At 44.9% G+C, this 24217-nt stretch overlaps 2 protein-coding genes and 3 pseudogenes across 3 annotated transcripts; 3 read left to right on the forward strand and 2 right to left on the reverse strand.

Moving 5' to 3' along the window:
- Positions 1 to 272: 272 nt before the first annotated feature.
- Positions 273 to 4612, forward strand: LOC117855685 (rust resistance kinase Lr10-like; annotated as a pseudogene).
- A 6389-nt stretch (positions 4613 to 11001) lies between these two features.
- LOC117857672 (LEAF RUST 10 DISEASE-RESISTANCE LOCUS RECEPTOR-LIKE PROTEIN KINASE-like 2.4) lies at positions 11002 to 13840 on the reverse strand (annotated as a pseudogene).
- A 255-nt stretch (positions 13841 to 14095) lies between these two features.
- On the forward strand, positions 14096 to 17326 carry LOC117857671 (rust resistance kinase Lr10-like). 2 transcript variants are annotated; one of them, XM_072293578.1, is made up of 3 exons: positions 14096 to 14996; positions 17031 to 17054; positions 17157 to 17326. In XM_072293578.1, the coding sequence occupies exons 1-3, from the start codon at positions 14096 to 14098 to the stop codon at positions 17324 to 17326; spliced, it is 1095 nt and encodes a 364-aa protein (XP_072149679.1). The 2 variants fall into 2 exon arrangements, with proteins under 2 accessions (XP_072149679.1, XP_072149680.1); XM_072293579.1 differs by lacking the exons at positions 17031 to 17054; positions 17157 to 17326 and adding an exon at positions 15772 to 16307.
- A 93-nt stretch (positions 17327 to 17419) lies between these two features.
- Positions 17420 to 18441, forward strand: LOC140222710 (rust resistance kinase Lr10-like). The gene has a single exon (XM_072293580.1). It carries the CDS (start codon positions 17420 to 17422, stop codon positions 18227 to 18229), a length of 810 nt encoding a protein of 269 aa, XP_072149681.1. The 3' UTR covers positions 18230 to 18441.
- Positions 18442 to 21561: 3120 nt separating this feature from the next.
- On the reverse strand, positions 21562 to 22666 carry LOC117856352 (rust resistance kinase Lr10-like; annotated as a pseudogene).
- Positions 22667 to 24217: the final 1551 nt, after the last annotated feature.

The raw sequence follows: 24217 nt of genomic DNA on the forward strand, positions 1-24217 counted from the left end.
GGTCAAAATTAAACCAAGACTAAAGGGGGTGGGAGCTAAAGTCAGCTCTCTAGTAGTGTACGCTGCCACACCACACTCGGTTGGGTCACCTGGCCTACGGAAAGGGTAGGATACGTTGCGAAGGTCACCAGCATCTGCAGCACGAACTGAAATCACAGAAACAGAGACCAGTAAAGCTTGCCAGGCAGCAGAGTGACGAAGTGCACATGAGTTCGCCATGAGCAAACTAGAAGCGTTGATGATGCCCTGAATAAGGAGAAGGCAAGAAGGTTGCTTAGTTATGCGAGGCTGGCCCAGGCCCAGCATGGTTGGCATGCTCTTTTTGACTTGGATCAACACACTATCAAAGATCAAAGGCACCTGTCGAAGCAGGCAACCTCTGTGTCGTAGGATGGAGCTGACGTCTTGGACGGATCGAGTCCGTTGACTTTTGCGCGCCAGTGCCGTCAAGGCGGCTGGTCTGCATTGACTAGAGCACAGCAGGAAGTTTCATGGAAATTAGGTATTCCTCAGGCACACAATTACAATTAGTACCATCAGTTCACAACTCGGTCCGACCTTTGAAGCCTCCATAGACCATAGTTCAAAAACTCACAGCATTTCATTTTCTTCCACCTCACTTCCTCTTCGTCCTTCTCTCAATTACTACTGACACAGAAGCATGAGTGGATTTCTTGCCATAGCTCTGCTGCTGCCGCTGCTGCTCTGTCTTCTCAAGGATGCAACGTACAAGGCCACGGCGTGGGATGATAAGGATTTCTTCAGCTACTGTCCACCATCCTGGTGCAGCAAACAAGGGCCGGAGATCAGGTTCCCTTTCATGCTTGAATCCAGCAATACATCATCATTATGTGGAGCACCAGACCTGAAGCTAGCATGCTCTGGCCAGGACACCATTCTGGTTCACCCAGCTCTTGCCTCATACATAGTGACTGCCATAGATTACAGGCGTGGTACCCTGACGCTTGTCCGGCGTGTGGACTCGTCATCTCCCTCCTGCAGGCAGAAGCTCATGTCAGCAGCCCTACCTCATAGCACTGACCCCTTCCCACTATTATGCAATATTGGCTATGCTGTGATAGTAAGCTGCTTAACAGAGTTCACACCGAGTAATCATGCTGCCAGTTATATCTTCGGCCCTCGTGCCTTAGCAACACGACCCACTTCTCCTATTTGGTGGATGGTTCTGCAGACCTGTATGTGCTTCCATTAGATTGCAAGGTCGTGCCTGATAGCTTCTTCCCGATGATTGCTGATTATTATTACCTGATGCCGGATCCCTCAATATTCAAGAAGAAAGCAGAAGGAATACTCAATTTCTCTGAGATAACTTTCTGGTGTGATGAACGTGGTATTTTAAGCGACTGCACACTGTGTGAGCTTGGTGGGAAACGCTGTGGGTTCAGCACACAGAGGAATCAAACCTTCTGCATGAGTCATGGTATTATCTCTAACTGATGATACTGTCTGAATTTTCATAATGTGAGTCCAATACATTAGAAAAACATTCAGCTTCATCTACTGAGATGCTACTATGCGATTCTTGAATTTCATAAATACTTGTCAGCTTATCATGCAAAGTAGTACTGCAGATCATTTGGGTAGCAAGTTTCAGTGAGCAAATTAAGGCCAACGAAGTCTGATCAAAATCACAAAAGAAAGAGGGAATTATATGTTGTGCACTTAATCTTGCAGTAGTCAGCCCAATTTTTACAAGCATTTTAAGTGCGTAAAACACTTCAGTACATCTTGCAACTTGCAAGGTGGAGACTACTACCAAAAAGTACCCATGAAATAATGCTTCAAATAATGAAGGGAAAAAGATACAAATTAGAAGTTAAATTGGTAAAACAGAATTCTAACAAAAATATAGACACTACTGTTAAGAATCTTTGTGATAATTATGCTAACGCAATTTCAACTACAGATGACTAGATGTGGGATAATGCAAATTGGCACGAGTACCTTTAAACAATTAGAGACCAAAATTTTGCATGCAACAATCATTGCACCGATCTAATTAAGCATTTTCATAAGAATCACAGAAAAAACATAATTGAGATCAAATAAAAGCAAAGCAACTCCTCCACTGTAACACATTTAGTTCAGCAACCCTGCAAGAAGATTCCAAGAAATTCATGATGCAAGGCTGGCTACTGGATATAAGGTTAAAAGGTTAAGACAAAATTGTCTTCATGTTTCCCTTTTTGATCTGCAACATATGGGCTTCTTCACTACTGACATGACCAGATAAATGGAATTAATTTAGGCCGTGACTCAGAAACATATGTTACTCAACAATTTTGCTAGGATTGTTTGGGTCTATCAGCTTTGGATTACTTTATTGGCATTGACATTATTAAGGATGCATCATCAGCCAGACAACCTTCCTTATGCTGGAGCTGCAGTAGTAGTAGAGCCTGTAAGCAAAAGAGATGCAAATATCAATGATGTGTGCTAGCTCCTAAAAAAGGGTAATAGATTTGAATGGATAATTTGCCTGAAGAAAGCAAATTGACACAGCCAGTTAAGATGTGCAAAGAGCCAAAGAGGCAACGAGTTCATGTATAATATGCCTGCTGAAGGTGTATAGGAGTGTCTAAAGTGGTATGCCTGCATGATGATAAAGAAATGGTGAAGCAGGAAAACGAAAAAAATACATTAATGCCCTGCATAAAGACTAAATAAGGAACTCATTTGGCATTGGTTCTCAATAGCAAACCAGGTAGCTGTCCGGTGGGTTGGGACTTGAGACTACAGTGGACATTTGCTGGGGCAAAATGATGCATATTAATAGGGCGGGGACCCGGTTAATAACCAAAGATAGGAGCACCAACTTGCCTCTGATGTATACTTTTCGCGAAGGAACCTTCTTTGTTATGATATATGTTGAAAAATATGTAAATATGAGCATTACTCTTTCACATTTATATTCATCAGCATGACCATTCACAAAAATTAGAACCTTTATTGTGTATGCTGGGGGCTGGGCCACATCATGCAGCTAGTCATACTACAATATTGGACCTCGCCTTTTTTCTTCATCAACAATTCACCTTTTCTGTACTAAAGAGTCTTATTTTCTTCTTTGGTATTTGCAGGTTCACACGTCAAAGTAATTGCAGGTACTGCTAATCAATCATTCCTTGTATCCCGAATTAAAAAAAGCTATGTAGTACAAAAAAATTCATATTTTAATTTACTCTACTATGACTCTTGACATTATCTTATACCCATTAGATAAACCAAGTAGTGCCTTTCTATGGTGACATAATATGCTGATTTTCCTATTCTTTTTGCGTCAGCTACATCATCGGTAGCCGCATTTGTTCTTTTGCTGATGGTAGCTATGGCACTTTATCTTTCCCTTAAGACAAGATATAATGAGGAGATACACTTGAAGGTCGAAATGTTTCTCAAGACATATGGCACCTTGAAACCCACAAGGTACACTTTCTCTGAAGTTAAGAAGATAGCAAGGCGATTCAAGGAAAAAGTAGGCCAGGGTGGATTCGGAAGTGTATACAAAGGCGAGCTACCAAATGGTGTGCCTGTGGCTGTCAAAATGTTAGAGAACACTACAGGAGAGGGAGAAGAATTCATCAATGAAGTTGCAACAATTGGACTAGTCCATCATGCAAATATTGTGCGCCTATTAAGATTTTGCTCCGAAGGAACACGACGTGCCCTTATTTACGAATTCATGCCTAATGAGTCACTGGAGAAATATATATCCTTACATCATTCTAATACCTCTCAAGAACTACTAGTTCCAAAAAAAATGGTAGCTGTTGCTTTAGGCATTGCCCGAGGAATGGAATACCTACATCAAGGATGCAACATGCGCATCCTGCACTTTGACATCAAGCCTCACAACATCTTGCTGGACTACAACTTCAATCCAAAGATCTCAGACTTCGGCCTGGCAAAATTGTGTGCAAGGGATTAAAGCATTGTTACCTTGACAGCAGCAAGAGGCACAATGAGGTATATTGCACCAGAGCTCTATTCTCGTAATTTTGGAGGTGTATCCTATAAGTCAGATGTTTACAGTTTTGGTATGGTGGTGTTAGAAATGGTAAGCGGAAGGAGGAACTCAGACCCAAGTGTTGACAGCCAAAATAAAGTTTACCTCCCAGAGTGGGTCTTTGAGAAAGTAATCACTGAGCAGGACTTGGTAGCTGGAGACATGACAGGAGAAGAGAAAGAAAGGGTGAAACAGCTTGCCATCATGGCACTATGGTGCATTCAGTGGAACCCAAGAAACCGACCCTCAATGACAAAGGTGGTAAACATGTTAACAGGCAGGTTGGAGAATCTACAGATGCCCCCAAAGCCTTTCGTCTCATCTGGAAGTCATGAGATGCCATAAAACATGGAGCTAGTAGCTTACCATGGTTTAATGAATAACAGAGAGAGAAACTTAGTTAATCCAGTGTGTTTCATGGTAATTCATAGCACTAGTATGCAATCTATTTCGATCTTTCTATCGTATTTGCAGCTGGCTTATGAATAGACTCAATCATCACCATGTAATACTAATTATTGGCAACGTATCAGATTGGAGTTGTGCTGTAATTTAAAATTTCGAAGAAATGCGCTTTTCCCTTTTTGCTGATTCGCTTATGGCAATGATTTATGTCCAACATTCCTTTTCCCTTTCTTTAGTGCAGTCTTCGTCATTGCACACCTCAGCGAAATGGAACATGCTCTGTTTGCGCAGGTGAGTTAGCAATTCAGTACTAGGTGAAAAACTCCACAGAAGTACCCCATAAGGTGGCGGATGGATGGGCGAAGATGGGTTTGACCACAATACCTAGTCAGGATTTTGCAAAGAGAAAGGGTGAAGGAAAACAAGTATAATGGTTCGATTACCTTTGACAAGGCCCAATTTGAAAGGAAAAGGCGGATCTAAGATGCATCGAGATGCCCACGCTAGGGGCAATATATAGTGGTATGGAGCTCAACAGATCCGTTCGGTCCCGGCACGAGATCGCCACGACGGCGGCCGGCAGCCACCGCGGCTCTGCAAGCGACTGTGGTGGTGGAAGAAGTGGAACACCGCGGAAGTGCGGTTAGGTTGGGCATTGGCGCGGTGTGTTGGGCTTCTTTGCGAATTGAGTCAGCCCAGCCCACGCACTCATGAAGAAACGTCCACGACATATAAAGCCCACTCCTTTTTGACTGTGTTGTGGTCGCCTCTCGGCCTTCTTCCTTCTTCGGCAGCATATATATTTTGCAGAAATTTGAATTCGTGGATTGCCAACGAGCTGACTGACTTAAAAGGTGGCAAGGTGGCGCTCCATCACCTCTTGAATTGAAGGCTGAAGCGCCTAGCGGAGCAGCGATGGCGCGTCCAGCTGTATCCGTTATCAAACCCTCCGTGCCCGGACCCTTCAAGTCATCGTAGATAACGACAATGGCAATCACGTCCTGGCCGTATGCTAGGTCACTGTCCTGTAGACCGTAGACCGGTCAGAATCTTTTGGGGCCTGGTAGTTTGACCGTCGATCTCATCCTGACCAGTCCGGCATGGCGTCGGTCGTCCGGTCTTCAGGAGGAACACGGTAGTCGGTCTTCGTAAGATTACCTGTGAGGCTGTGACTGTGAGAGTACAGCCTGGAGCGAATGGGATGGGCACCAAGTCGCAACAGACGGAGAGATCGTTGCTTAAGCCAGACGGGAGACAGCGACATCAGCCGCGACCACGAGATCACTACTGGAACAGAACAGACCTTTTAGTCCGGTTGATAAGGGTCATAAGTTCAAAAATCCAATCGGGACTAACTATTTGAGGTAATATCTAGGACTAAAGATCCCTTGATCCCGATTGGTAAAACCAAATAAGACTAAAAAATTTCAAAAAACAAGAGAGGCCGGCGCTCGCTGCCCATGCTGGCCCGCCGCCCGCTCCATGGCTGTAGAGGTACGCACATCGCCATCTGCAAGAACGCCAACGAGAAGTACTAATTAACAGAGGCTGATAATCCATCACGAGGTGACGACGCTGGTGGTTCCCAGTGTGATCCCAGTGGGATGCGCGCTGCCGGTGCTCGTCACGTTCGCCGACCTAGACCCGGCGGCCTACTACGCCCGGACAGGCTACCTCAAAGCGATCAACAATATCGCCGCCCACCACAACGCCCGCCCGCCTCTACCCGCCCGCGCCGCGCCCGCCGGTAGGCCGCCCGCCCGGCCGCGCCGCTGCCCTACCTTTGCCCCGCTGCCGCTCCTCACTGCCAGTGAGGGGCAAGCAGAGGGGGAAGGGGAGGGGCAGCAGAGGGGAAGGGGGCAGCGGCAGCGCAGAAAGGGAGGAGAGAAGGAGAGGAGGCGCTGGTGGAGAGGAGGAGAGAGGAAGCGACTGGAAGGGTGAGGAGAAGATAAGGTGGAGAGAGAGGGAGCCGCGTGGGGAGGACGTTTTGTCCTGGTTGGAGTCACTAACCGGGACTAAAGGTGGCCTTTAGTCCGGTTGAAATTACCAACCGGGACTAAAGATATTTAGTCCCAGTGGGACTAGGGGCCCTTTAGTCCTAGTTGATGGCTCCAACCGGGACAAAACGCCCCCTCGTCCCACTAGCTGTTACAACCGGGACTAGGGGAGGTCCGGTTGGTCTTTACAACTGGGACTAAAGCTTCCCGTCGATGATCTTCGGTGGTTTATTTTTAATCCGGGACTAAAAGCACTTTAGTCCTGGATCAAAGTCAACCGGAATAAAAAAAAGGGTTGGACGGAAGATCAGTTTGGATGGAAGGTAAGTTCTCCTATGGTTCATGATTCAAACATGACGCAAAAAAATCACTGATCCTTCCCTGCCATTCGTTTTAATTTTCATTTTAGACTTTTGCGATGGCTGCTACTATGTCTACTTTTCTTCTAATCTAACAAGCCCTCGAGCGTTGATTTTTCTATTCGTCTGGTTTCGGTTATTTTGGACCATGTTTAGTTCACTCCAAAATCCCAACTTTAGCACTATACAAAAAGAAGATTCCCAATCACATCAAACTTACGGTACATGCATGAAGTACTGAATGTAGACGAAATCAAAAACTAATTGCACAGTTTTGTTGTACTTTGCGAGACGAATCTTTTGAGCCTAATTAGTCAATATTTGGACAATAATTCACAAATACAAACGAAACACTACAGTATTGCTACAGTAATTTTGGTTGCCCAAAGTTGGGCAACTAAACAAGGCCTTGGTTCTTAGCGGACAAGCAGGTAGCTGCACTGTGCAGGAGGGGATAGCTAGGAGCAGGTTGCCGTGGCTCCGGGTACTCTACCCGCCGCAGCAGGGCAGGAGCACGTATGGGCAGCTAGTGGCCGCACAAGGATCTAGAGGAAGAGATTAATTGCACTGTCGAATGGTAAACAACACTGCCCTGCACGTATGGGCAGCTAGCGGCCGCGCAAAGAAGGTTAAGGATCGAGAGGAAGAGATTAATTCCACTGTCGAATCGTAAACAACACTACCCCTGCATGCATGGGCAGCTAGCAGCCGCACAAAGAAGGCTAAGGATCGAGAGGAAGAGATTAATTGCACTGTCGAATCGTAAACAATATTGTCGAATCGTAAACAATACTGCCCTGCACACATGAGCAGCTAGCGGCCGCGCAAAAAAGGCCAAGGATCGAGAGGAAGAGATTAATTGCACCGTCGAATCGTAAACAACACTGTCCTGCATGCATGGGCAGCTAGCGGCCACGCAAAGAAGGCCAAGGATGGAGAGGAAGAGATTAATTGTACTGTCGAATTGTAAACAACACTACCCTGCACGCATGGGCAGCTAGCGGCCGCGCAAAGAAGGCCAAGGATCGAGAGGAAGAGATTAATTGCACTGTCGAATAGTAAACAACACTGCCCTAATTAATTGCACTGTCAAATCATAAACAACACTTCTCTGCTGGAACGCTAGTGGCCGCATCGTCCTCTCCATCTTTTTATATCCTCTGCTCAGGGCTACCGCTACCATGATGCTGGCAGCACGTCACTGTAACAAATTGATGCTCGTATCTTAAAAGAGGGAAGGGTAAATTAAGCAATCTAAAACCTTAATATATGGCTTCCACTACTTTACATGAACATAAACTATTTCATCTTAAAATGTGCCTCTAGTATGAAACCCTCATCCCTGAACAAGTTTTACAACATAGAGAGAATCCTATCAAGATACTACTCTAAAGACACTCAAGCTACAAATATGAAATGCGGAAATGTAAGGAGTGGGGATGAGGGGAAGCAAACTCTTACGCGTGGTATCGGTAGGCACTAAGACGCAACTAGTCCATGTTGTTGAGGATAGATCCCCAGTACCTGGTAGGAAGGAAGAAGATGGATTACTACTAGAATTTCTCTATAATCCTATCAGGACTCATACCATGTAATCCTATTAAGACTCCTACCTTGTAACCAACTAGTAATCCCACCCTCTGAAGTATATAAAGGAGGGTAGGGGTCCCTAGATCGGTAGGCGAAGACCTCATAGAACCACAAAAGAGGATCAAATCCTCAATACCAAAACAACACCCAAGCGCAATATACAACACTCCAAACATGATGTAGGATCAGCCCAAACTTGTATAAATCCGTATCTTGTGTCCTCGCTTTTACCTTCGAGTTCTAGGTCTGACTATCCCCACCAACCAATCTACTACCTCGGGATACCCCTCAGTAGGTTGTCGGGTATGAAACACTGATACACGTTATTGAAGCACTCAAAGAGTATTGCTTCCCGGTCACAAAGTCTCTTCCGAGACACCCCTTGATTTGTCACAAAGGCTTGGCCACTAAGACTCACGCCAAGTTCCCGGTCACTTTGATGTCGCCTTCACTAAGGAGCTTCTCCATGAAAGAAGGGGGTCTCTACATCCCCCGCACACGGTCGTCGACGCCGCTTCACACCAAGCCGGAGGGTCAAAGACTTGTCGGCGAGCCACCAAGGCTCCAAGGCGCTGGCACACCTTGTACAACTGTGGTTCACTCTTAGAACTGATCACAAGGTAGGCACACCTTGCATTCTCTCTTCTCTAGGCCTATCCTAGCACTAATCACTCTCCTAAGGTTGTGCTAAACCTTTGATTAATCATTTATGCACTTTTGGTGGCTTGGATGTGTTCTTGATGAGTCTTGATCTTCAATGGACTTCTGCACACTCCAACTTCATCCAGCAACCCCAAATGGGCGAGTGGAAGGGGTATAAATACCCCAAGGCGTCAAAGAGCCATCGCTTTAACGGCTAGTTAAAGTGTACCATCGGATGTTCTGATAGTGTCATTTTGGTATCATCGGAACATCCGATGCTACTAGCCGTTGGCCTCCCCACACCCAGATTCCCCACTGACAGGGCAACCAATTCATCCGACACTTCATCCGATGGTACCATCGAATCATCTAGTGCTGAAGAGCTAGCCAAAACCTCTCTGGAACTTCGCAAAGTAAATATGTTTCATCCGACGCTTCAATTGGCCTACCATCGGATCTTCTGGTGCTTCTTCCTTTTATGCCTTCACTCCACAAATTCGTCCAACGCTACTAAAAAGTAGGGCATCGGAACATCCAATGGTGTTGACTCAGGAAGCCTCCCAAGCGTTGTACCAATTGCTCCGATGGTTGATCCGACGCTCTTTCTGTGGACCATCAGAACATCCGATGGTACCTTTTTCTCTTCAACTCATCCAATGCAAGCACCAAACATACCTTTTTCTCTATCATTTGAATGCTTGAATACCACATAATAATCCTAGATAGCATGACTTGGTCACTTGAATACCATAACTTGGATACTTGAATACCATGATTTGGATATCAAGAATACCATAGCTTGGATACTTGAATACCATGATTTGGATATCAAGAATACCATAGCTTGGATACTTGAATACTATGATTTGGACATTGTGATGGTTTGATTTGCATTCTTAGGACCTAGAAAACCTACAAGGTACATGCTAGATAAAGCATTAGTCCCAATGACTATATTGTCACTCAATCACCAAAATCACAAACTATAGTCTAATGGGACCATGTTCACTACAGTCACCAAACTTAACTGATGCTCTACACCTTCACTACTAGAGAACTGACTTTAGATACCACCCCCTTTAGTCTCGGTTTAATTTCGGCCCGGGAGAAAAAGGGGTGCGCTACAATTTACTCCCGATCGGTATTTGCAATCGAGACTAAAGGGGACCTTTTAGTCCTGGTTGAAAAATTTAGGCACACGTGGGGACCCTTTAGTCCCGGTTGGTAGGATCAACCGGGGGTAAAGCAACCGGGATAAAAGGGGGTTCTTTAGTCCCGGTTGGAAACTCTAACCGGGATAAAAGGGTCCCCCACGGGTGGCTGAAAAAAGAATAAAGCCCTCGGACCCTTTTTATCCCGGTTGGTATTTCCAACCGGGATAAAAAGGGTCCCCCAGGTGTGGCTGGGAAAGTACTAAATCCCTCGAACCTTTTTATCCCGGAGATTAAATGAGGTCTTTAATCCCGGTTGGTGTTACCAACCTGGATTAAAGGGTCCTTCATGAGTTAATACAAAAGGATAGCATCCCATATATAGATAGACGTGGTGTGTAGGTGGGATGGCAAGAAAACTACACGTGAGGCTTGAGGTCATGGTTCGAATCCCATGGACCGCGCGCACGCATATTTCACGTGAAAAATTGCGTGACTTGTGACTTAATTTTTGCAATTTTTTTGCAAAAGGGGGCGGGAGGCAGCCCCAGCGTGGCGACCGTTTTATCCCGGTTGGTATTACCAACCGGGACTAAAATGGATCTTTTATCCCAGTTTTGGGACCCGTGATAAAAGACCCTCCTTTTATCTCGATGGGTTAATCCCGGATTCATTTTCGAGAGATATGCACCCTACAAACCGGTACTAATACCCAGTTCTAGTGCTTGCAGCCGGCTCCTGTGCATTAATTTGTTTGCAACCAAATCTCTGGCAAAAGCATTTTCCAATGTGTCAACCACAAAATGCATATCTCGCTTCTAGGAAATACATTTCATCTCAGCATGAAGACAGCATCAGTCACGATTCTCCATCTTAAGCTACACATGTTCACAAACATTATTTACACGAAGCAGGAACCTGGACTCAGGAAACTTATTAGATTATCACGAAGACCACAAACATATATCATGGAAGTGATTATTAGGACTCGCGACACTCACACACGCAATGGCCACCACCTTATCTTATTACAAGACTACAAACATATATGAATAATGTTTTACTCATCTTCCTCCGAGATTGCAGTTAGCTCAGAAAAAGAATGGCATGAATCTGCAGCAGCAATGTGGTCATCAGCCTCGTCGTCACCACAGAAGAACGGCCTCGTAGAGGGCAATTGTAGTCCATCGGCACCAGATTCGAGCATCTCTTTGACCTCACTCATGGTTGGACGATCTTGTGGGTTCAATTGAATGCACTGTAGCCCAATAATACACAGCTTCCTCTCCAACTCATGCATGTGAACATTAGAAGCAGAAGATATCTCATCCTCTTCATGTTTAGCTAGCTGGCCATACACCCATGATGGGTAGTATGCCTGACTTGGGGATGCTGCATTTTGGTAAAAATTCCTTCGCCCTCCTGCCATCTCCAGCAACAGCATACCAAAGCTGTAGACATCGGATTTGCTTGATATGGCACCAAAGCCCCGACAATACATTTCAGGGGCTATGTACCCAATAGTTCCCCGTGAGGCGCTCATTGACACAAAGCTCTTGTCCCTTGGGTACAACTTGGCAAGGCCAAAGTCAGCAACTTTCGGGACAAAGTTGATATCGAGAAGGATGTTGTGTGGCTTGATGTCAAAGTGAAGGATCTGCATATCACAACCCCTATGCAAGTAGTCGATGCCTCGTGCGATGCCCAAAGCGATCTCATTGAGCTTATCCCATGAGAAACTTCTCTCAGATGAGAATATGTACTTATCCAAAGAACCATGGGGCATGTACTCATATACCAGTGCCCTCCTCATGTCCTCTGCACAAAAGCCCACCAGACGAACCACATTGATGTGATGGATCCTACCAATTGTTGAAACTTCACTGATGAACTCGTCCCCATTGCAATTGGAGTTGCTCAATATCTTCACAGCAAGATCCTGGGAGGAGCACACCCTTGTACACGGATCCATACCCTCCCTGGCCAAGCTTGTCTCTAAAATGGCTCGTGATTGCTGTGATGCCTGTATAGGCAAACCTAGTTGGACCAATCATTTGTTGCATCCGGAGAAACTTCTCGACTGCGTCAACTGCTATCCTTGTTTTCCAATACTTGTGGGAAAGAAATGTGTATACTACCAGAGGTGGGAACACAAGCCTGCATAGTACTTTTCAAACAACCGCCAAAATAAATATGTATGTTAGATAGTTACAAGATTCATGATGGTTAGAATTTGTGAGCAGGCAACTCTCACGTACCAATAAGTAGCTTGGTGACACCAATAGCATATAATATGACTTCGATTACCAAGAATAACTTATTGGTAGTTTGATTATAGTAATAACCATAGAAGCGTTGTGCGAAATATATCTCACTCCAGAAGAAAGCAATAGTCCAATTCAGGGGGCTTGTGCCAGATATTTTCTCATGGAAGAACCTGTAAGTATATTACAATTACACGGAACGGATTAAAGATGCACACAGTTTTCCTGATAATTATATGAGAATCCAAATACCAAAGGAAATCAAATAATGAGGTAATGCAACTCCTAAGAGTCAAGAGCATACACTCACCTGTTTGTATAATTTAAGCATGTCCTGAGTTTCCTGCTCAGGTTTACATGTCGGTAAGTTGACGAGCAGTAAACATCACTAGGAAAATTAACACGAAACCCCTTCGTTACCGATTCTATGATACTTGCATAAGTTGCATCCTCTGGCAGTAGGTCCGAGGAACGGGGGTCATCAAAGGGAATCTTAGCCAAGTATCCACATGAAGGTTTAAGAGAGTTGACTGGACAATCAGAAACCAAAACATAAACAAACGAATCGTTCACAGTCAAGCAAGGAACGGGCTTGTACGAACTGATATTTGTTACTGCTTGTGAACAATTAACGAAGCATGCCCAATAATCGGCTGCAGTGGCCAAATAGGAATGCGAATGCGGACAGCTTCCGGAGACAGATCCAAGTTGGTTGTAAGGAAGCTGATCAGCTTCCGGAGACAGATCCAAGTTGGTTGTAAGGAAGCTGATCCCAGCGAGGAAGATGGCAGCTGCTGCGCATGTCCAAGTTAACATCCACAACCCAGAAGGACCGATCCGTATGGTTAATGTTGGTCACAAAGTATGTCCCTGTGTTGATGTGGATTCTAGCCTTGCTGCTGTTACAGACTAGCTGGTATGCTTGCACGCCGCACTCAGGTGGGTCACCTGGCCTACGGAAAGGGTAGGATATGTTGTGAAGATCACCACAGGAGAAAGGAGGACACTGACCTTGGCCCATCGCATCAGCTAATTGAACTGCAATTGCAGAAATAGAGACCAGTATAGCTTGCCAGGTAGCAGCAGGATGAAACGCACATGAGCTCACCATGAGAGATTTTTTAGATGCAAGAATGCTATAGGAGTGTTGATTATGGACAAGCCAAGAAGGGCTCTTAGTTACTTGAGCACAACAGGCCTGGCATGATTGAGATGCCCTTTGACTTGGACCAAAATACTTTCCAAGTCAAGTTCCATCCCCATGGAATTTTTTACTGGTAGTCTTTTTCTGCAGGACTGGGTTTCCTTGACTCTGCGTGTACTTGAGCACAACAGGCCTGGCATGATTGAGATGCCCTTTGACTTGGACCAAAATACTTTCCAAGTCAAGTTCCATCCCCTTCCAGATGGAATTTTTTACTGGTAGTCTTTTTCTACAGGACTGGGTTTCCTTGACTCTGCGTGTACTTGAGCACAGCAGGAATTTTCATGTAAACTTGTAATTTCTCCTCAGGCACACAACTAGAATTAATAATACTACAGCACAACCTTGAAGCTGACCCACAAGAAGTCAGGAACTGAAGTCTCCATAAACTCACAGCATTCTTATTTGCTTCCACCTCCTCTAACTCTTTCTCTCAGTTACCACTGACACAGAAACATGAGTGGATTTCTTGTCGTAGCCCTTCTGCTCTGCCTTCACCGAGATGGAGTGTACACGGCCATTGCATCGGCAGATGAAGACCTCTCCAACTACTCTCCACCATCCCGGTGTAGTAAGCATGGGTCAGAGATCAGGTTCCCATTACAGCTTCAATCCAGCAACACCAATACATCTTTATCATCATTATGCGGATCACCATGCATAAAGCTAGGATGCTCTGGCCAGGACACCATTTTCGTTCACCCAATCCTTGCCCCATACAAAGTGACTGCGATAGATTACAGGAGCGCAACCCTGACAATCATCCCTCATTTAAACTACTCTCCCTGCCACTTGATTGCCAACTTCATGTCAGCTTCTATGATCCCATATGATATCGATTACCCTTTAGACTATCCTTGCTATACTTTCTATAGTGGATTTGCAGTACGCTGTTTAAAAAAGTTCACACCAAGTAAGAATGATGGTGATTATATAGTTGGCCCAGTCTCTTGCCTCAGCAACACAACACATCTTTTGTATTTGGTGTATGCTGATGCAGACATGTCTATTTTTCCGTTGGACTGCAAAGCTGTTTCAGATGCCATAATTCCAATTCCAGTGGCAGATATCATGCCATATACAACATTCAAGGAACAAGTAGAAATGATCCTCAAGGGTGCCACAATGACTGTCAGTTGGTGGAATCATGAGCATCCTCCAGAATTTGCTTTCAGCGGCAGACAATGCGGACGTCAAGGGTGCAGCTTCGCAGGAAGAACCGTCAATGGTTTCCCAATGTTTGTCGGTCAGTGTAACTATGAACCAGGAATTGCATACAACTGCACACAATGTGAACGTCAAGGTCAACACTGTGCATTCAACTCACAGATGAACCAAACATTCTGCATGCGCCACGGTATGATTTCTAACTGGCTAACACCATATCTAGTAGCACCATACCACCTTTTCTTACATGGGTTCACCATATCTAGTAGCACCATACCACCTTTTCTTACATGGGTTTCATACTTTCATGCACTAGAAATCCTTATAATTTTCAGTATAGAAATTACAAAGACACTGCTATTCCTGGTTCATTGACATTCGCAAGAATTTGCTGCCAGACTATCCTACAAAATAATAGTCACCACTGCAGAACATGGACCAATTCTGATCAAAATCTTTTAAGAAAAGCAAACAACAGGGAATTATATGTTAATCCAGTAGTAGTAAGCAACCATTACTATAAAGAATTTTTAGAGCCTAACTGTTATGTGTTTGTGTTATGGGTGCGTAGTACTGCTAGGGTCGTAGATCCATGACTCTCTAACTTACTCACAACAACCTAACTTAAGTGTAGGGCCATCTTGACAAGCAGGCAATCTCCGTATGCCCCAAAAAAGTAGGTGGTGGGTGCTCTAGCCCTCTCTGCAACTGCCCTAACCCCTCACCTAAACCAGCTAGCACATGAGCTGCCACTCCATAACACTATCGCTCTAACACTACTAAAGAGGACCCACACTTCACAAATAATGAAGGGGAAAAAAGGAGAAAAATGTGACTATATGGTGGTGCACTGTGGCATTGGTTGGCATTTGGTGCTCCCGGTCCATGTGCCATTGCAGTAATTACAGAGGTTGCGTTGGTGGTGTGGTGTGAGGAGCAGAGGCCGACATCAGTATTCGTGACAGTGTGCAGGTCAGCAAGATGGCTGGTGGTGCGACAGGGGTGGCAGCTTCCATCGCCTTATTGCAGCCAGGACCACACCATGATGGCTAGTCCTGCGGAGCGGCGGCTAATCTGGTGCAGGGAGCTGACCTGGTCTTAGGTGGCGCCCTGTGCTTGGATGCCATTGCACATGCAGATGGTGAAGAGAAGGGCAGAGCAAGGTTTTTTGTGGGGAGTGGTGCTGGTATGGCTGTGTGGATTGTAGTTTGGGGGCTAGTGGTGTGAGCTGTTGTGGTTTGGCAGTGTGGTTGCCAACGATTGACGAAGACTTGCAAGTGACAACGGTGTAGTGCAGTGCAGTGGAGACCCGTGCTGCGAAGATCGGCAATGTTGTGATTGTAGTGTGTTGTTCAGCGCTTGTTCTGGCTTGGCCAACCTGCCATAGTAGATTGTTGTAGGTTGTTGTGGTTGGTGTTGTTGCTTAGTATTAAGTTGCATGCACCAACCGGTTAAACCCACAAGCTTAAGTTAATATGGAAAAATGAGCAATTTATTTATACTCCAACAGTTGGTTGCTTTACCCCTTTGGGTTTCTTCTTTTTAACACAATTGGCAACTCTCATGCCTATTTCGTTACAAAAATAAAAGGTGCAAGCAGAAGATAGAACGAGCGACTTAAGAAGTGCTTTGTATGATAAGAACCACCTAAGAAACGAAAGGGGAGACAAAAGTAAAAGAAGAAATAGTTGCATAGAGTAAAAAACTCAGCCAGTGGGAAAGACCACCCCCACGGTTTTCTATTGGTAGAGAAGATCCCAGCCAAATAGCTGCATAAAGTAACTGAATAAAGAACCAATGCGACATTGTTTGTTGGTAGAAGATCAGGTTAATAGTGCAGGTTCTTACTTGAGACCCTAATAGACATTAGTCTTAGTCTGTGGAAAACTTAGGTAATACATGGAGGAACTACAACTCAAATCACTTGATCACCAGAGTTGGCACCACCAATTGGCTTCGGATGTTTAGATTGTTTGGAACGAACCTCCCTTCGATGATATCTGCTGAATAATATGCAAGGAATATTTCTCTTTTACATATATATATATATATATTCGCATAAACTTAAAAAGTTAAAACTTATTGTATCCATTGGGGATCTGGACCATGTCTTCTGGCCACTCGTATTAAAATGTTAGATCGTACCTTTTCTTAACCAACAAGATAATTTCCCTTTTTGTACTAAATCGCTAATGAAGTCTTATTTCTTCTTTGGTAATTACAGGTTCACGCGTCAAAGTCATTGCAGGTAATGCTGCAAAGAAAACTAATGATCCTTACATTCTCTGATCCCATCAACAAGTGGTTGTTTTCTATCCTGATTTCTCATTCTCTGGTTTCTGCTTGTCAGCCACATCATCGGCAGCAGCATTAGTTGTTATTCTGTTGATGGTGGCCACTGCACTCTATCTTTCACTTAAGTCAAGATATAATGAAGAGATACACTTGAAGGTTGAAATGTTTCTCAAGACATACGGCACAACAAAACCCACAAGGTACACTTTCGCTGAAGTTAAGTAGATAGCAAGGCAGTTTAAGGAAAAGGTAGGCCAAGGTGGATTTGGAAGTGTATACAAAGGCGAGCTACCAAATGGAGTGCCTGTGGCCGTCAAAATGCTAGAGAACTCTACAGGAGAGGGAGACGAATTCATCAATGAAGTTGCAACCATAGGACTAATCCACCATGCAAGTATTGTGCGCCTCTTGGGATTTTGCTCTCAAGGAACAAGACGTGCCCTTATTTATGAATTCATGCCTAATGAGTCATTGGAGAAATATATATTCTTGCATGCTTCTGGAGCATCTCAACAAATCCTAGTACCAAACAAAATGGTAGATATTGCTTTAGGCATTGCCCGAGGAATGGAATATTTACATCACGGATGCAACAAGCGCATCCTCCACTTTGACATCAAGCCTCACAACATCTTGCTGGACTACAAGTTCAACCCAAAGATCTCAGACTTCGGCCTTGCAAAACTTTGTGCGAGGGATCAAAGCATTGTTACCTTGACAACAGCAAGAGGTACTATGGGCTATATTGCACCAGAGTTGTATTCTCGGAATTTTGGAGAAGTATCCTACAAGTCAGATGTTTACAGTTTTGGCATGCTGGTGTTAGAAATGGTAAGTGGGAGGAGGAACTCAGATCCAGGTGTTGCCAGCCAAAATGAAGTTTACCTCCCAGAGTGGATCTTCGAGAAGGTAATCACAGGGCATGACTTGGTGCTTGCTCGAGAAATGACAGGAGATGAGAGAGAAAAGATCAGACAGCTAGCCATTGTGGCTCTGTGGTGCATTCAATGGAACCCAAGAAATCGACCCTCGATGACAAAGGTGGTGAACATGTTGACAGGGAGGTTGGAGAACCTACAGATGCCCCCAAAGCCTTTCATCTCATCGGAAAGTCATCCTGTGCCATAGAGCATGGAGAATACTATGCCACATGATTTAATGAATATTTGAGAGAGAGATAAACTTAGTTCCTCCTGTGTTGCATAGTAATGCATAGTACTATAGCATGTGATGGTTGTTCAGTCTTTTGACGGGTATTAGCACATGACATATGAATAGTAAGATGTCACCATGTAATACTATTTATTTGCAATATATCAGATTTGGAGTTGATGTATTCAGTAATCCGAAGGCAATAATTTTTAAATTTCATATTCTGGAATACCAAGTACGTTCTTCCTCACTGAATTTCCCAGGAAAGAGGAAATGTGTTCTGTTTTCAGTCAACCAATAATTAGTGTTAGATGGAGAACTCACTGTCAAGAGCATTCGCATGTGGTAGATAATGCCATCTCTATTCCCAGGTGCTACAGGTTTTACAATGTGAATGGATGCGTAAGCATGGGGTCTGAGACTCTGACCACTATTCCTACTCGAGATTTTGCAGAACAGAAAACAAAAGGAAATCAAGTCGAAGGGCTTACCTTTGCCAGTGCCAAGGAGAAGGCAGATCTAGATTGCATCGAGCTGCCGTGGGTCGGCACTACGGCAGGCACCCTTGCAAGAGCAGAGAGGCCGGCGACGACGAGAAACAGCATCGGTGTAGAATGGTAAAGTAGGGGGAATCGACAGCGGCGCGCTAGGAGAGACGTGACGCTTCCTCCCCGGCGCGTGATTAGTTACAAGGGATCGCCGCCCGGCGGCGGCCGCGGCCGCGGCCGGAGCACCGGCGGTGGGAAGAGGCATCTGTGATTCGGCGTTTCTAATAAAATTGGGCTGGGTTTCGTACTTTTGCGGTGTGTTGGGCTTGATGGACCAGCCCACTGAAAATCTCGGAGGTAGGCCCAAGTGTTACCGCCGGAAGCCCGGCCGTAACAGATAAGGAATCCTGCTTCTGCATTTGCATCCGGAAAAAAAAATCAGGAATCGACACTGAACAAATAACGTGGACACTGGACTGCCTCGCCTTTTGGCAATGTGAAATTTACATTTCAGTATCGACTCAATAATCCATGATCAAACCCGCTGGATTGTTCAAGTCTTCATAGATAATGACAATGGCAATCTTGCTAGGTTAGGGCGTGCTGACTGTTGACTGAAGTCAACGGGCATATACATCTTTGGAATTTGTTTCCCCACTTACACACAAATAATCATGTTTGGTTTTGGAGATTGCTTCCGCTGCTACGACTACGAGTCAGTCGTGCTTGGTTGGTGCCGGCTGCTGTCCACCACTACTGCATCGGCTCAGGCAGTCAGGTTTCACGCTCTTCTTCAGCGTGCATCAGTCCAAAGCAGAAGTTCGTAGAGGACTACCCTTCTTCAGGGAGCTAACAGAAGGAAGCATTAGGGCCTCAGCCAATGCAGGTACCAGATATTGTCGGCCTCAGCCATAAGCTTTCCTCCATGTAGATTCAATATAAGTCTGAGACTAGTAACGTTCCAATCACCGTCGCTACGCAGCCTGGTCCCGCGAAACAGGCAAACCAATCACGCACAAAACCTGGCCACGCTCGGCCTGGCTCTGGTGCGCAGCCTGGTCCGGCCACATGCGAGAACCAGTCACGCCCTTATTGTTTCATCACTGAAAAACTACTAAAAAGGTACCTCTGCTGCTGGCTTCAGCACTCAGAGCTTGGTCACCAATGCAAAGGTGATCAATCTTGTCTCTGTCGTTACTCCCGACGCGAATCGCTAAGCAATATCATTTGGGAGAAAGAGATGATCGTCTCTCATAACACGGACTAATAAAGTTCATGATCCTCTACCGTCACTGCGTATATGCGTCGCACCTCTACCGGTCTACCACTTGTTCCAGACTCCAGAGGAGCGTGTAACTCTGTCCGCAACGACGGGATCCGCATCCGGTGGACCACCGTGCGGCAGCAGCGTACCGTGCCTCCTAGTAAATTGTGATTTATCATCTCCGAAAACGTACGTGGTAAAGTACGGTCACGAAAAAAAACTAAATTGTCGATTTAGTTAGGCATGACAGAAAAAAGTAAATTGTCAATTTAGTTAGGCAGGACTGAAAACATGATCGACGTTCAAATTCTCATGGTTCAAAAGGATTTTTAGTTAAATTTTAAAGTTTTAGAGAAATCCATCTCTTCCACCAGGCATTCAAAGTTTTTTTTTTATGCTACCTTTGAAAATGTACTAGACCCTCCATTTCTATGTTTCTCCGATCCATATCACGCTATGCCCACTACCTAAGATGCTAAAAGTTCTAACAACTAACTATGTAAAATGAGTAAATGACCATCCATATCCCTATTAAAATAACATGATACATAACACTCTTCAATCCAAGCATAGGAGTAGAGAGAGGAACCATAAATACTGTACTAGATATCCTCAACATGCAAAAACTATAAAAATTATCCCGAGGTCATGAACAATCATATGAGGAAACGAAAGGAGCACCAACTTTTACTTTTCCAATGTAAATGATAGACCTGGGATCCTGCCCGTCACCCATCTCAATCCAAATGAATTCCTCCCAACCATATTAGCTGTTGCTCAGAGACGACAAATAGAAACAACAACTTGTCAATGGAAAGAATGGAATAATGGATGTTGGACTCTGTCATCCGTCTCATGAAGAGACTCCACATCTAATTTATAACTAGACAAAGACTTAGAGAGGCTCACAGAAAACAGTGTTGTTGCTACAAGAGGCCAGCGTCCAGCACCACACACATATACCCCCATAGATAGTAGTAGTGATCAAATGATTGACTTGATACATGATGTTGGCCGTGCAATTTTTTTAGGCTGGTTAACAAGCTACTCCGTCCTGAATTACAATTAATTTTGGCTTTTCTAGATACATTGCTTTTGCTATGTATCTAGACATAGTATATATATCTAGGTGCATATTAAAAGTTACGTAAAAAAAATCAAAACGAAAAGTAATTTAGGGCAAAGGGAGTATGTACCTTTTTTCAGCCAATATTTTTTTAGGGTGCATTTGCCAATATCCAATTGAATCTCTGTTAATGCATTTGGCAGTATCAGACTTCCACGATGCATATCTCTTCGAGGGTAAAAAAATAAAGCGAGCAGACACAATTCTCCATCTAATATTATACATATTTTTCACATTTAGTATCTTTACAGAAATCAGGAAGTCTGAACTCAGGAAAGATAGCGGATTATTACCATACCACAAATTTATAGTATAATCATGAAAAGGCTTACAGGATCACAAGCTATTGATCGGCTGTTGCAACTTCAGCGTTTCACAAGCTAGCGCTTTGCCAGATCTTATTTCCAGACCACAAATATTTATAAATGTTTCACTCATCTTCCTTCGAGATTGCCGTCATCAGATCAGAAAAGAAATGGTAAGATTCCGCTGCAGCGATATGATCATCGTCACAGAAGAATGGCCTAGAAGGCATTTGTAGGCCATCTGTGCCACATTCAAGCATCTCTATGACCCCACTCATGGTCGGGCGATCGTGAGGCTTCATCTGAATGCACCGTAGCCCAACAATGCACATCCTCTCCAACACATGCATATAAGCAACAACAGCGGAAGGTATCTCACCGGCTTCTTGTTTAGCTAGCTGATCATCATACACCCACGACGGGTAGTATGCCTGGCTTGATTTTGCTACGTTCGGGTCTGCATTCCTCCGCCCTCCAGCCATCTCCAGCAAAAGCATACCAAAGCTATAAACATCAGATTTGCTTGAAATCACACCAAAGCTACGAGATATCATTTCAGGAGCAATGTACCCAATAGTTCCCCTTAAGGTGCTCACTGGCACAAAGCTCTTGTCCCTTGGGTACAACTTAGCAAGGCTAAAAATCAGCAACTTTTGGGACAAAATTGCTATCGAGAAGGATATTGTGTGGCTTGATATCAAAGTGAAGGATCTGCATATCACATCCCCGATGTAAGTAGTTGATGCCTGTAGCAATACCCAAAGCAATCTCATTAAGCTTATCCCAAGAGAAACTTCTCTCGGATGAGAAAATGTACTTGTCCAGAGAACCACAGAGCATGTACTCGTAGACAAGCACCCTCCTCATTTCCTATGCACAGAAGCCCACAAGATGAACCACATTGATGTGGTGGATCCTACCAATCGTCGAGACCTCGCTGATGAATTCATCCCCATTGCAATTGGAGTTTCCCACCATCTTGACGGCTACCAGCACATTGCCTGGGAGTAGCACAACCTTGTATACGGAGCCATATCCTCCCTCACCCAGCTTGTCTCTAAAATGGCTAGTGATGGCAGTGATATCAGTATAGGCAAACCTAATTGGACCAAGCATTTGTTGCATCCAGAGGAACTTCTCCACTGCATCGATTGTTATCCTTGTTTTCCAGCACTTGTGAGCAAGGAATGCAAATACTACAAGGGCAGGGAGTTCGTGCAGGTCCGGCCACCCGCCCACCGCTCGTTCATGCGGGTCGGTTCGCTCCACATGGGCTCATTCAGTTGAAACGAGTCCGTGGATAAGGGTCGAGTAAAAAAAGAAAAGAAAAGAAAAAAACCGCGTGCATCGCTGTTTCTCTGCGCTCTCGCCGTCGCCCGCCGCTGCTCTACTTGTGCTCTTGCCGTTGTCGTGGCTCCTTCTTTGGCTCCTTCGCCTGGTGATGTCCGAGTGCTACGTTGTCCAGTGCTGTTCAATGGCACCAACTATCGAGATTGGGTTCCTCGTCTATGGATTCATATGCGTGGTCTTCGTCTTTGGGAGTTTTTGACTAGCGAGTTGCCTTGTCCACCTCATCCCACTGCTCCTATATACCCAGTGATTCTTGAGAAGCTTGTGATTCCAGAGAAGGCTACGGCTGAAGAGATGGATCAGTTGTTTGCTGCTTACGATGCGGATGTGGCAAAGCTGCTTGCTAATTATGATGATGGTCTTGCATTGTATGAGTCTCAGTTTACTGCATACAGGACATGGGTTGATGAGGATGCTCGAACTGCTTCTATTCTTGTTGCTAGCATGGAGGATAGGGTTTCGGCTGATATTGTTGAGCTTGACTTTGCACATCTCATGTGGGCCTTTCTTCATAAGCACTATGAGCTCACTGGTCAGTCTACTTTTCTTGCAACCATTCGTCAGGAGGAGCTTGTTCGATAGGGTGATGGTACAGTTGATAACTTCTACGCTCAGATTTCTGCTATTTGGCGCCAGATTAACACTCTTGGTCCTTAGTTGTCACCTAGCACTTTGTCAGTCCCGCCTGGGTTAGCAGCAGGCCCTTGAGCTTCGTCGCACCTACAACTTCTTGACGTGTCTTCAGGATGAGTTTGAGCCACTTCGTGCACAGCTGCTTGCTTGACATTCTTGTGTCTCTCTGATGGAGGCTCTTTCTGCTTATCGTAATGAGGAGACTCACCTTCTTGCTACTAGATTGTTGTGGTACTCTTCAGTTTTGGCCGCTAGCTCCTCCACTTGACCTGCTGTTCCTCCACCTATGGTGCCTTCTTCTGAGAGTCGAGGGGGTGGAGGTCTTAAATGTGACTGGTGTGGTAAGGATAACCATGTGGAGGCATATTGTTACAGGAAGAAGAAGGCTCAGTCTTGTCGAGGTGATCGTTCTTCATAGGGTACTAGTGGTTCTGATTCTAGAGGTCCTCAAAGGATTTCTGCTGGTTCTGAGACACAGGAGATCATCAGGTTGCTCAGCCACCTTGTCTCCTCTACGCCACTAGGAGCTGCGGATTCTGTGACTCAGCCTTCTACACCTACAGGTTCTGCTGCTGCTTCTCAGTCTTCCACTCCAGGACTACCTTCCACGTCAACTCCAGGTACTTGTCCATGGATTCTTGATTCTGGTGCTTCGTTTCATATGACTCCTTATTGCACCTATCTTTCTTCCATATGTTCTCCATCTAGTTCTCCCACTGTTCATACAACCGATAGTTCTTCTCTTCCCGTTGTAGGACATGGCACTCTTCTATCTGATTCTTTTCACGTCCCTGATGT

The sequence above is a fragment of the Setaria viridis genome, chromosome 5 (assembly GCF_005286985.2).
Source record: "Setaria viridis chromosome 5, Setaria_viridis_v4.0, whole genome shotgun sequence".
In the NCBI taxonomy this organism is placed as follows: Eukaryota; Viridiplantae; Streptophyta; class Magnoliopsida; order Poales; family Poaceae; genus Setaria; species Setaria viridis.